Source organism: Gnatocerus cornutus, chromosome 2 (genome assembly GCF_029298725.1).
Source record: "Gnatocerus cornutus isolate USDA-ARS CGAHR chromosome 2, icGnaCorn1.1, whole genome shotgun sequence".
NCBI lineage: Eukaryota > Metazoa > Arthropoda > Insecta > Coleoptera > Tenebrionidae > Gnatocerus > Gnatocerus cornutus.
In genome coordinates, this window is record NC_142234.1 from 19,505,599 (window position 1) to 19,519,798 (window position 14,200).

At 38.0% G+C, this 14,200-nt stretch overlaps 1 protein-coding gene across 4 annotated transcripts in view; it reads right to left on the reverse strand.

Annotated features, from left to right (window-relative positions):
- The window catches only part of trc (Serine/threonine-protein kinase tricornered), a 35,743-nt gene that overhangs the window by 1,448 nt on the left and 20,095 nt on the right, over positions 1-14,200 (reverse strand). For 3 of the 4 annotated variants that reach the window (XM_088029330.1, XM_088029328.1, XM_088029329.1), the window contains 4 exons: positions 1,790-1,925; positions 918-1,558; positions 553-862; positions 315-502 (listed from right to left, as the gene is read on the reverse strand). In XM_088029330.1, the coding sequence (XP_087885456.1) occupies positions 315-502; positions 553-862; positions 918-1,558; positions 1,790-1,914 (1,264 nt within the window). In that variant the 5' untranslated portion in view covers positions 1,915-1,925. Of the gene's footprint in view, positions 1-314; positions 503-552; positions 863-917; positions 1,559-1,789; positions 1,926-11,642; positions 11,737-14,200 lie in introns of those variants that run through there. The other variant, XM_088029331.1, reaches the window with a different exon arrangement.

Below are 14,200 nucleotides of genomic sequence, written 5' to 3' on the forward strand. Positions count from 1 at the left end.
CTTTAATAGAATAATTAATTAATTCTTGCAAACTCCATTTTTAGAGTTTCCGTTATTTCAAGCACCGGTGATTTTTCTTAACTAACTTGTAAAAGCTCTTCGAAGATTATTAGATTTTTTCATTTAAAAGTATTATTTCCATGGATTAGATTTAAGCAGATAAGTTTTTATTACGCGATTTATTGTCGATTCACAGTGACACTTCCGAATTCATCTTTGACATCAGGAAAATCATAAAAATTCATTGATAAAGTCGGTTATTACGATTAAACGGATTAGATCGTATTTTATTATCAATTCATACTGACACTTACGAATTTCAAGCTTGACATCAGGGAAGTCATCAAAATTCGACGTGTCATCTATCGATCTAACTTCTACAGGTATCGCTGCCGGTCTCTCTCGTATATGCTCCCAATCCACCCCCCTAAAGAACGGGATAATTTTTAAATCTTCTAAACCTTTTTGTGAACCCAATCTTCTTTCGGCTTCACAGCAAAACCTGCAAGACGATAAATTAGCACTTGAAACCCACAGCACATATTCACTTACTTAATAATAGTATCTTTGGCCTCTTCAGAGATCGGAACTTCAGCGGGAAAAACAAGAGTTTCCCTCCAGTTCATCACTTTACGATAAGTGTCTTGAGGATTTTCAGAACAAAAAGGAGGATAACCGATCAGCATCTCGTACATAATGACGCCCAGCGACCACCAATCGCAAGCCGGTCCATAACCGGTTTGGAGGAACACTTCGGGGGCTATATAATCGGGAGTTCCTACAGTGCTGTATGCTAAAGCTCTTCGATTCTTTTTCCAACTTTCTGCTCGGCGTTTACTGTCCATCGGACTCGATGTGATTACTGGAAACAAGGAATTGAAGACATTGAGTTACGATAATTGAACGGTTTTACTCACTGAAGTCTGAGGGTTTCGCTTGACTCAGATCTCTATAAAAATCCGTCCTGTGCGACTTCTTCAATCCCGTGCACAACCCGAAATCGCTCAACTTCAAGTGTCCCTTCGCATCCAACAATAAATTATCCGGTTTTATATCCCTGTGTATGAACCCTAACTTATGTATAGAATCTATCGCCAGCGCCGTTTCAGCGATGTAAAATTGCGTGAACTCCTCCGACAACGTATCCTTCTTCATTAACAACGTCATCATATCCCCACCCGGTAAAAACTCCATTATAAGGTAGAGATTAATAGGATCTTGAAAACTATAATACATTTTGACCACCCATTGGTGGTCTGCTTCGACAAGAATATCGCGTTCGGCACGCACGTGCGCCACTTGCTCCTTCTCCAACATGTCTGCCTTACGAAGGATCTTCATGGCGTACACGTGACCAGTGTCTTTCTTCTGGACTAGACGCACCTCGCCGAACGCTCCCCTTCCTATTACTTTCAAGGGTTCGAAGTCTTCGACGCCGAGCCGCGAACGCTTAAGACGAAGAAACTCCGTCTCCTTCTGGGCGTGCTGGAGGCGCTTCTCATGTTTCTGCTCTTCGGAGAGGCTGTCGTCTTTCAGGGATTCTTCGAGCTTCGCCAACCTAGAAATACAAACACGTCAGTCATATTTATTTACATCCGATTGATAAAAATAACTCAAAAATCGAATGAGTTTACAAAACATAAAAATAAATCTCTGCAGTATGAAACCGGCACGAAATGTTTACATTCTGTTATTTCCCATAGACAAATGGATTCGCCTCGATGACAGCCCAACAGAATCGACATTCCATTTGCGAAGTGGATTCGATTATCCCTCACACAGCCCTTACCTTTGTTTCCGCTCCACGTGTTGAGCTATGAGGTTCGTGTAGTAATTTTCTAGGGTGACTTTAGCTTTGGTGGCCTTGTCCAGGGTGTGGACGCTGAAACGGATTGTGTTCTCCGTGGCAGTCATGTCCAGGACCCCTGCAACAAACAAACAAAGTTAGAAAGAAGTGTAAAGTTGCGTAACTTTCGGTAACATCTCCCGAAAACGTGATTACTTCAGGTGAATTCAGCGTGACAGAGAGAGTTTAGAACCAGTGAACCGTTGTTGATGTTCAAGACAAACAGGTACGATTATTTCGTCAAACAAACGAGTGCATAGACACCGTTTTCCACTGTTTCCATGTTTGGAGACTGTTTGTTTAACACCAGACACAAAGGGCCACGCTGGCCGTCGAAAATACATTCCCACGTATTCTATGAGCCAGAAACGGCGATAATTGTAATCCTCCAGTTTCTTTTTACTTCGAATTACCGGCGTGGTGGATTACAGCGAATCCTGAGTCAGGTGTATGAAAGCTTTCGCAATAAAGCTGGGTAGTAAAACACGTTTCAGTTCTTTTAATTCAGCAAACGGCTCCTTTATAGTTGTTTTATATTTTCGACAATCAAATTAATGAGAATCGGGAGGTTAAAAAATGAAGCAATCACTTAATCAGAAGTGAAAAGTCAGCATTTCCGATGAGTAAGACAGCTACTGGTGTTTCGCAACGGTTTGATTGCTTTCGAAACAACCCCAACCCTACTTCCTCGTCTTTAACACCCAACTAAAGAACAATAGAAACCCATTGACAATTACATACATAATTCATTGTTGCTAATGATCTCTACGCGTTTTTAAACAATAGAACAATTTGAAATACCTCGGTGATGATGATGATGATTGCGACTCAACGACCGCTCTTTTCTTGGATTTTCCCCATCTTCACGAAAGAGCTGTTTCGCTAACAATGCCGCACAGGTATTTACGTCAACTGGCTTTGCCGAAAAGTTTTATCAAAATACCGAGAACCGGTGGACTGGCTGGGTTTGTCAGACCAACAAAAGCACCGGAGTGTTAGAATGGGCGAGTGTGTGCGAGCGTATGGATGATGATGACCGATTGTCCGTTCAACGGCCGTGAAAAACCACCATATCGCAAGAGAGAATGGTCGGTAATGAGCGGTCGACTGAAGATAAATTTTATTCCTTAAAGGAGCTGATGTGTGTCAGTCTGAGGCAGCAAAAAATCAAGTTCCGGCACAGGTAGTTTAACTTCTTGGAATTCCGCAACCTTTACCATAATAGGGGTAGTTATGCCGATTTCAGGTGGCCGAGCGGCGCCGCAATGACGCACTGAAAAACTGTGATGACCACCACGAAAAAGAGTGAAAATTACAGCGCGTGTGATAAATTATTGTATTGTGTTTTTACAAAATGTATTTACACCGATTTTATCCACGATGTAATTTATGATCGCGGATTATTGTCGGGTTGTAAAGCTACGCCTACACGGACCCAACAAGAGGAAATTTTGTCTTTGTCGTTTGTCAGCTTTAACTACATTTCCGACGTTTTTACACAAAAATAGACGAGCACCTACGCACCAAACGCCGGGAGTTGATTTTTACTAAAATAACGCGAATATTTTTAAGCTCCCATTCAATAAATCCCCGAAGTTCGCTTTGTAATTCGCGATTATTTGGTAAACACCAGAATTTTGGGCGGACGATAACAAACTCCATTTCCTTGCTGATATTTTGGTGTATCCGACCAAGCACGTGGCGGAGGACTCGAAAAGCTGGGAAAATTGAGAGATTTACGCTTCCGTTGGCCCGTGCCGCGCTGATGGAATTTTTTTATTACTGCGAGGCTAAGAATAATGATAAAACTAGCTCGCTTCGCTCGCCGCATCTAAAGACATATCGCGTTTTAGAACACCTTTCCCTCTTCTCATCTTCAGTCCTTGCAAAATCCGCCACGAAGGGTAAACAGCTCAAAGTAATTGACCGAAGAGTCATTCAAGGTTACGTGCGAACAGCTTACCTAAGAGTTATTGTCGGAACGATGTTGATTTCGATAATTAGATCGCAATTTTGCGCTTTCCAGTTTACAAAGGCAATTATCGAGCGCGAACGTCGGTTGCACATCAATTTTTTCTTTTGTATGCCGCATAAACAAATAGATCGTGAAATGTTTAGATCATTTAGAGTTCTATTTTTCCTTCACAATACGCTACACACCTTTTACAGCATGAATCACGGTGATGACTGGCTTGGCTTTAAATGAAAAGTTCGTAGTCTTGAACTTTCGATGACATAAACAGAAAAATGAGCTTCCGGTAATTGATGAAAACAGGGCCCAAGCTGACCGGGCAATGGAAAAAAGGGGGCAATAGGTTTAACATTGACCTTTGTCAATTAATATGGACTGAGTAGGCCTCAGGGTTAAGTAGCTTCAAACATTGTACCTAAAGGTGAAGAATGTGCGAACTTCGCAGCACGAAATTTATGGAGACACCGCGTAATAACGTCGTTATATCTGTGGATGCGTAACATTGTAAAAAATACCCGCAATTTATCCATATTAAGAAAGTTGCACGACGCCTTTCAACCGACTTAATAACACTATTAACATTCCGAGCTTGTAGAACTTCAGTCCCCAAATTTCCCCGACTCTCCAAAGGTCCGTTTATGTGGTGGTTTTTCACTTATCCCAGCATTACTCAACCCCATCGATCGATAATCCCATTCCACTTTCCCATGTCCAGACGCTTTTAAATATTGATCGTCTAAGTTTCACGTTCGTTGGGGTTGACGAACGCCCCTATCACCCTTTCAGGATGATTCAGGGTTGCAGGAAACCGCGAGGTCTTTTGCCCTTGACAACGGAAACCATTTCTTCGCATACAATTAAACGCTCCCGTGGTTGTTGAAATTGTCCAACAGTGAAAATTCAAGACGGGTGAAAGGTCGCCACGGTTGCAACAAGGAAGAAGAGTCGTTGCTCGTTACATCAACAAACGCAGGAAAAAATCGAGATACGTTCACATCAGTGGTTCGAGAATGATTATTAAAATCGTGTTCACTTTCGTCGGGAAAAAATGTTGAAACCGCTTTGCAACTGGAGATGAGAAAAGTGAAATGGTTTGATTTTTAAGGAAAACTCTGGCTGGTTAGAAAGTGGACAAAACCACGTGCTTGCTTCAGCTTGCACAAAATAATTGATTGCTTTAGAGTGGTAGCTGCTTCAGTGAAAAAACAAGACTATTAACGAGGTAATAACAAGTTGTGTCTTGAGGCAGAACAATGAATTCGTAAGACAACATTCTGTATCATTAGCAATTTATCTCGAAAATGGAAAGAAGCAATTTGCACTGGGAGCTCACTTTGTTTCAATCTCCAATATTTATTTTCCTTAATAACGTGAATAAGAACAATGACACTCGTTTCATGGATGACAATTAGAACGTTTATTTCTTATCGTGATTATTTTACACTCGAATCGTCACAATAGAGCTCGTAGATTTGTAAAACGCTATCGCTAGGCTTCCGTCACTAATGAACAATTCACTAATTTTAATTAGAAGGCAATTTTGATATTACTTTACCATTAAAATGACACCATTTTTCTTCATATTTCTGCGAACTTAATTAATAATAATAAATAATTGAGTAGAAACGGAAAAAATTGAAATATTTTTATTTTCAAAAATTTACAAAACTTCGTATAAAAATTTGTAACTTTGGAAGTTTTCATATCTCATCGATAAAATTTGAAGATATTACTACTTCTGACTCGTTTATCCAGTGTGCCAAATCACAAATTGATTGAGCCAAAGACACAGAATTTAGAATTTTTGATTTCCAAAAATCTACAAGAAAAAAAAACTTTGGCAGTTTTAATGGTTTATCGATCAAATTTAGAAAAATTAGTACTTTTGACTCGTTTATCAATTGTGTCTAAATTGAAATTGGGTGTGTTGAAATGACAGAATTTAGAAATTTTGATTTCCAAAAATCTACAAAATTTTATTTTAAAACTCCTAACTTTGAAAGTTTCACTACTTTTTCGATGAATTTTAGAGAGGTGACTACTTCTGATTCGTTTAACAACTGTGCTAAATGACAAATTGATTAAGTAAAAAAACAAAATTTAGAAACTTTTTTCAAAAATCTACAAAATTTTGTATTAAAATGTGTAACTTCAGAAGTTTTTATGCTTCATTGAAGAAATTTAGGGACGTTATTATTCCTAACTCGTTTATCTTCTGTGACAAATTACAAATTAATTGAATTGAAGAGACAGAATTTAGAAATTTGTATTGGCAAAATTGTAGTTTCCAGAATCTCGACCATACTATAATTCCGGTACTAAATGCAGTTTCCGGCATGTTTACAAATATTAGTTCACCTAACTAGAATGTGATAGAATACATTAAAACAAAGTAGAAATTAGTTTTCATTCTGTAGCTCGAAAAACACAAAACACCGGCTAAACAAAAACAAACCAAAATTCGCATAAAGTATAAACGACAATGCATTTTTATATGGAAACAAAAACTTCTTTATTTCGCCTTCATTGATAAGGATAATCTCAATTATAGTCCAACATAGGCAATTGCCCACAACAAGGTGTTTAACCTTGTGTATAAAAAGTCCAACTCTTTCAAAAGCTAGATTTTATCGTAGCAGAACTAATTTCAGTGTTGGCGAGCGTGCTGTTAATTATCGCACCCGATGTGATTTGGGGAGGTCATTCGGTAATAATGGTACAAAATCGTCCAGCGTGACCATATTATGACGTAGATTCCATCTCTTCCAATAAAAAAGCCAATTATCCCAGCGAAAATGATAAATAATCGCCCCATACGACCGGCCGAGTTTTTTTCCTTTTCGATTACCGCCGATAAAACAAGAGATTATTGATTGATTTCATAATAATTTACCTTAATTGAGACTGCCTTGCGTGTGTTGGTATAAAGCGAGCGAAGCTTTTTACGAGCTTAACTGAGTCGTAAAATAAAAACGCAGCTTGGTTTTTCCTCTGCAACCACTCCATTAGCGCAACTTTGTTACGAGAATTCCGATTCGGCCTTCCAAATTAATTATCTTATCGTGGCTCTCTCAAAATTATATCAAATGCATGAAAATCGCGTGATTCTAACCATAAGCATCATTAATAAAATCATCCCTTTAGGAATACGCACCATCATGGCCTTATCTTTTCGCTCTGGCGGCCGCAATGCGGAATTCGGGCATTTGTTTAAATTTCTGGAACTGCCGGAGCAATACATCATCATTCGCATAGTTCCAGGTTAAGTTCGTGTTCCGGGAACTGAACGAGTTCAAGGTTCCGGGTGTTTCCACCGGATTGAAATTAAAATGTAACCACAGCGTCGCGTCGCCAGGGGAGAGGCTCCGCCGTGGACTATTCACTCTCCGGAAACGGAAACTCACACTCCGGATCACAGTGTTTATTAATCCGGCGATAAAAGTCTCCCAATTGATTACATGCATCCAGACTGATAAAACTTTTTACCAGGTGCGGATTCAAAAGACTTGGAATTTTTTTCCTTTGTAAAACTGTTCAATTCTTTCCGTTCTCTGCTGGGTTTTTCTCTTCTTTTCGGTGGTCAATGGGAACTAATACACCCCTGCAGCTACCGTAATAAAATGAGCAGATAAATCGATGATTTACTGAGTCGTAAAAGTTTAATTTGCCACGGTCACATAAAAGCCAATTTTTGCACTGGCAGCAGACGGAATACAATTAGTTTGAGCGTACAAGTGGTTACAAAGCTAGCAGGGTGAAGTGGCCTAATGCTCGATATTAAATTTAAAGTGAAAAACGGGCAAAAAAAAAACGATCGAAATTGAATTCTTTGCACATTTTCGTGGTTTTAACTTTCCGGAGTGCCTGAGAAACTCCGACATTAGGGCACTTTCCTCTATGTTCAAAACGACGCGCTTGCAATGCAGTAAAATCTCCAATTTACAGTAAATGTCAATAACCATCATTTGAAAAAATCGTTTCTGCATCTCGTTGCACTACAGGAGATTTAATTTTATCACGATCACGTCGCAATAACGGCACGAAAATTGCACGAAATTACATAGTATCAGCAAGACAACGAGACACGTTGTCCGTCGAGGTCTCTTCTAAAATTAAACCGTAGACGATGGCGACAAGGGCCTCTTAAGCATAAAATACGCGAATATGTCACGGGTCGTTAACACCACTACATTGTTATCATCCCGTTTGTCCCGAATGCCTCATTTTCGGTGGAAATTTTGTCGGGCCAACGATCGAAACATAACCGTAACCTGCTTTTATTTCGGATCAAATCCTGAGATAGATAATGTGTTGTATGCAATCTGTTACAAGTTACATCCTTATTGCTATACCTTGACAGCTGTTGACCGTGATGACGCAAGTTTGTGCGTCATGTGTTTGCCTTCTTTCTTTGACTATTCCATTAACTTTGTTTGGATCCAACGAAAGAAGGTAAAAGCTGTAATCACTCCGGCTCTCAGGAGTATTTATGTCCGGATTTCGACAAAATTAGAGCAACAGAGCACCGAGAGACCATTAATCACAAAATTAATCGATCATTCCTCCTGGTAAAAATTTAGGCATCATGTTATTTTTAGCCACCCACGTCAAACCAATCTTGATTTATCCAGTCAACATGTCACAACTTGACGAACTTCCACCGAAAGTCGTGGATCAATTTTCGCGAGCGGTTGATATGGGAAAAAACCAAAATTGCGTGTCAACGCTATTTCCGGAAGTACATTCATCACGAAGTGTTAACAAAATCGCTTTTTTATTCACCCTTCATTCAATTTCGTCACGTCGGAATCAATTATCGGTGTTTTTTCACGTGAAACTGGAAACTTCTTGCGACAAAAAATCAGCAACAAGTGAGGAGATGCGTGAATTTATGTAGCAATTCTGATAAGAACGTTCTTTCATTGTCTGGACCGCCGCCAAACCGTTAGGGGTTTGTCAGCAGAACTGACTATGAAATTTACAGTTACGCAGCTGCAGGTGAACCATTCCATTAAAGAACCACTGATAAGATAAGCGAAGGAACGAAACTTCAATGTAAGCACCGCGGAATTACAATGACCCAATTACGGAAAAGTTCAAACAAAGTTCATTACATTGATTGAACTTTTACAGTGGTAATGGTCGCGTTGCGCGACTTCAACAACCATGAAATTACCATTACTATTTTCTAGTAATCGAACATGATAGCGAGCCGCCAGTGAAAGGATGTGGGGAGAAAGTGGCGCTTTTTTCCTATTAGTGAAACCCTCAACGAACCTAAAGAATAAAAATTTCTAAAATTTGTCTCTTGCGCTCTACAATTTTGTAATTTCGCATAGTTAATAAGTTAGCTAAGAAAAGTAACCTCCACAAATTTTATTGTTCTAAACCGAAAATTAACAAAAGTTGAGCAATATGCACAAAATTTGCGAAACTTCTACGTCGTCCCTCAAATAAATAATCATAAAATTTTCTAAAATTTATATTTTGCGCTCTAGAATTTTGTAATTTGGTATAGTTAATAAGTTAATTAAGGAGAGTAACCTCCGCAAATTTTATTATTCTTGAGCAAAAATTAACAAAACTAGAGCAATAATCACAAAATTTGCGAAATTTTTGCGTCGTCTCTCTAGTGAAAATTTCTAAAATTTGTCTCTTGCGCTCTAGAATTTTGTAATTTGACACAGTTAACAAGTTACTTAAGAAGAGTAACTTCCACAAATTTTATTGCTCTAAACTGAAAATTAACAAAAGTAGAGCAATAAACACAAAATTTGCGAAACTTCTACGTCGTCCCTCAAATTAAAATTTCTAAAATTTGTCTCTTGTGCTCTAGAATTTTAAAATTTCGCATATTTAATAAGTTATTTAAGAAGAGTAACCTCCACAAATTTTATTATTCTTGAGCAAAAATTAACAAAATTAGAGCAATAATCACAAAATTTGCGAAATTTGTTCGTCGTCTCTCAAATGAAAATTTCTAAAATTTGTCTCTTGCGCTCTAGAATTTTGTAATTTGACACAGCTAACAAGTTACTTAAGAAGAGTAACTTCCACAAATTTTATTGTTCTAAACTGAAAATTAACAAAAGTAGAGCAATAAACACAAAATTTGCAAAACTTCTACGTCGTCCCTCAAATTAAAATTTCTAAAATTTGTCTCTTGTGCTCTAGAATTTTAAAATTGCGCATATTTAATAAGTTATTTAAGAAGAGTAACCTCCACAAATTTTATTATTCTTGAGCAAAAATTAACAAAATTAGAGCAATAATCACAAAATTTGCGAAATTTGTTCGTCGTCTCTCAAATGAAAATTTCTAAAATTTGTCTCTTGCGCTCTAGAATTTTGTAATTTGGTACAGTTAATAAATTAATTAAGAAGCGTAACCTCCACAAATTTTATTATTCTTGAGCAACAATTCACAAACTTAGAGCAATAAATAGAAAAATTTCGAAATCACTTTCACCCTCATACACAGTCACGCGCAATTGTTCAATTTCAGCAAAAACACTTCAGCAAACGACAAGAGAAAATGACAAGTTGATACGGGCAGTGGTTACAAAAGGGACAATTTTGTACGGTCAGACTATAAACCATTACGTATTCCAAATGCGAAATAGATTCAAAAAATGGTTCGTGATGGCGGCAATGGATTGTAAATAAGTTATCTCTTTGCCATCCATGAGATAGAAACTGTCATCACGCAAGCTCCATGGGAAATTAGCCACTTTAATTTACAGCGGAATATTGTTGGTTACGCAATCGAAACTTTCAATACTACAAGCATAGTTTCGCTCGGTTTGCCAAAATTTAGTACCAATACGTTGAGAGATTCATATGAAGAATGTTATATCTTCGTCGAATTATTTCCAAAATGTGTGGACTTTTGATAAGAGATAATTCCTAATACTTAATTATTTACTTCCCCAGATCACTGTTATCGAAAAAGTAGACACAACAAGCTTACAAAATGTGGAAAATTTAACTCTCCAACCTTTCAGTTGGTAGAAACTTATGCAAATTGACCAAATGACAAACAGCGTGGTAATTAAGATTACGTTCAGATTAAAACCTCATTTGATTTCCATTTTAATGCCGGATCATAACCATCCCGGCACAGTGGGATATAATTTTTCCCCAATTAACACGACGCCGAACAAAAGCAGTGACGCCATCGGTTTGCTCAAACCGCAATCCAAATAAACATTTCTTTTTAATTGTGCCGTTAATGTGATCGATATTTTCCTGGAAGTTGTCGGATTCGTTAAACATCCTGTAATTCGTTTTTTCGGGAATATTGGCGAGTCCTCGTGTGCAAATCGTACGATTTTCAGCGATAAAAGCGGCGCTCTGGTGAAATATTGCAAAGATAAATCCGAGTGTGGTTACGTTTAAAAAGTCATTTACGATGACCCCGTCAGTAATAATTTCTTGTGACTCAGCCACCAATCGATAAGTTTGTTTTTTATGTATTTGAGCACAATGAAGGTTGATTAGTATCAGCAGGAAAATTTCTTAAGCTTGTGTGTTGGTTATGCAAGTAACGCCAACGCACGATCGTTATTGTAATTCGGAAAATTTACAAAAATAACCGCGTCCACTAAGACTAAAAATAGCCAAAGGAGGCGGCAGAGTAAACAATGCACAAAAACCAACAAAAATGAAGAAATCCTCGTCCGAACACGTGCGCCTCTTGATTAAAAGATGTTAAAAACGCACGTCATTAGGTCAAAGTATTGTTTTAACCTTCTGAAATCAGCTGACACGCGATCTTCCCAACTCGCTAAAAATCCGTAAAAACAACCACCTCAAACTCTCCTACCTCTGAAAATAACAATGCCCTTCAAATCCCCAGATTTTGAAATTCGACTTTGTCCACAGCTGTGTTTCACTGACGTCGTAGTCGACCACTCACGTGCTCACAAAGTCATTTTAAAGAGACTGCGAGTTGCGAACAGCTGATGTCCGCCGAGCCAAAATCGACGTCGGTGACGTCGGGGACGGTCGCAAACCGACTGAAGATGGTGGCGGCGGCGACGTGTGTTTGGTGAATGGCGCAGGATGCGCGACGTTGCCACATAAATCAATGTTGTGTGTAATGCCGTGGGCCTGTTGACCCAGAATGTGGGTCAAGATTAAATCCCGGTGGCACGATTCGATGGAACAAACGAGAGCGAACGTTTCGCAGGTTAAGGGCTTGTGAGAATATTGTTTTTATCGTGGTTTTCCTTCCGGTGATTATATCTTCGAGGTTTCCTCCGGGTCAAGGGGGGGAAGTGAACTGGTGAATAAAGTTTGCAATTTGTATCGGAAATTGAGGTGAGGCAGACGAAAGACAATTTTCCGAAAATAATGAATGCAACCAAAAATACATTTCTGTGTGGCATGTAAAATATCTCCTTCAAACTGATGGATGGAAGTTTCAACAGTTATCGCTTTCTTTGCTAATTGTGACACTACAAACTGCATTTTTTATATTTCCATTGCGTAAATGCACTCACAAAAGCGAAACAGAGTTAATTTTAATAGAGCAAAGCACTGATAACGTTGGAAAAATATGTTCCAATTAACGAGCACTTCAAATATTCGACTGTAGTCATAAATACCTAAAAAAAAATTTTCGATTTTTTATTAATAGGTGTTTTAAACTAAGCCAACAATTTTCCACATCACAAATATTTTGATACTTTACTTTTTGTTGTTTATTTTCCGATTGTCTTATCTCTAATGCATGGCTAGACCAAGTAACGCAGTTTCAACTTTAAAATACTCATTAAAACTTTACAATTTTCGTAAAACAAACTAAAAAAAAAACACTTAAAAGAATTTTAAATTACGAACAATAAATCCAGACTAATTTAGTAGCTAAAATCGCAAAACTTTCTTTCCCTAATCTGATAAAATTTATCGTAAACCGTAATGGAAAAATTACTTTTAATAATAATCAGATGATCCATTTAATCCAACTTATGTCTTTGCTGGCAGATATCAGAGACGATTTTCATTTCCACGAAATCCACTTTTCATCAAGAGAGCAAGAAATTAAAAAAGTGCTGTTCAGTCGATACAGATCTAATAATTCAGAAGACTGCAGAAGTGTGAAAATTGCTGCATTTCGGTCTTTGATTTCAGACACGGTCGCTATCTCGCTTAAGATCGGTCCAGAAACAACTAAGTTATGAGCGATCAAAGTTTGAGGTATTGAATTTTGAGTTGGCAATTTTCAAATGTCGATATCTCTAAAACTACAACTTCTCCTTGAATTTATTTCCAATATTAATGCATTTCATAAGCACAAACTAATAGGTAACAAAACCACACACCACTTTTGTGTTTAAATAAACTACTGCCGCAAACACTATTTCAAAGATAAGTAATCACACATATCGTGCACTGGGTGGATTTTGTTTTGGCTCTTTTCTCATCTGGGAAAACCCTCTAGAAACTTATTTGCTTTAAATGTCAAGTTGTACATTTTGCTGCAGTTGGTCGATAAACGGCAACGGTAACATGTCCGAAGCCCACACACCAATAAAAATACAAAATTCAATAGAAAAATCATGAATTCGGTGGCCAAAGTGACAGACTGATAGACATTTTCAACTTTTTATATGAAAACTTTACACCGCAACACGATTTTGGTAAATGAAAAACCTTGCAAACACCAGAATTCTTCCGTTTTTTACCGGAGGACCTTGCAGATGCGTGGGTGGAGTGTTCCATAAATTAGATCGTTCGTATGCACCATACAAACGCACCACAAGCGGAACAATACTGTATACCGTAAAGAGACCTAAATTTCACGGTAATTAATCGAGGTTAAGTGGTGGTTGATGGGTAGATAGAACGAAACCGTCTTATCAAAACAGAGGACAATTACCGATCGCATGTGGCCGTTTCAAACCGTCCAAATAATGCATGCAGTGATTTCCAGAGCACGACTAACATTGTCGCGAAATCGATGCACTTTAATTAATAAAAACAAGGAAAAAACGACGCCATTCATCGATCGGGTCAAGGCCAAGCCTGGATCAAAATGAATAATTAAAAAGGTAAAATGTGATGATTCACGAGGAGGGTTTTCACAAATTAAAATGGAAAATTATGCACATTTCAAAGTACCCTTCTAATCGCGTTTCTGGAAATTCTTTGTGGCAGTAGCCTTTGTAAACGGCACTTTCTAGCGATGAATTTACGAGCAAGCACAAATCTCAACGCGCATAACGTATTTATCACTTGATACCAGTCGCAATAAGTCGTTACGAAATAATGGCAATGTCAGTTACCAGAGACAAACGATTTGAAGTTTTGACCACTGTACCAATTATTATCCATAAACTTCATAACGTGGATAATCCAGATATTTCCTAATACATAAGA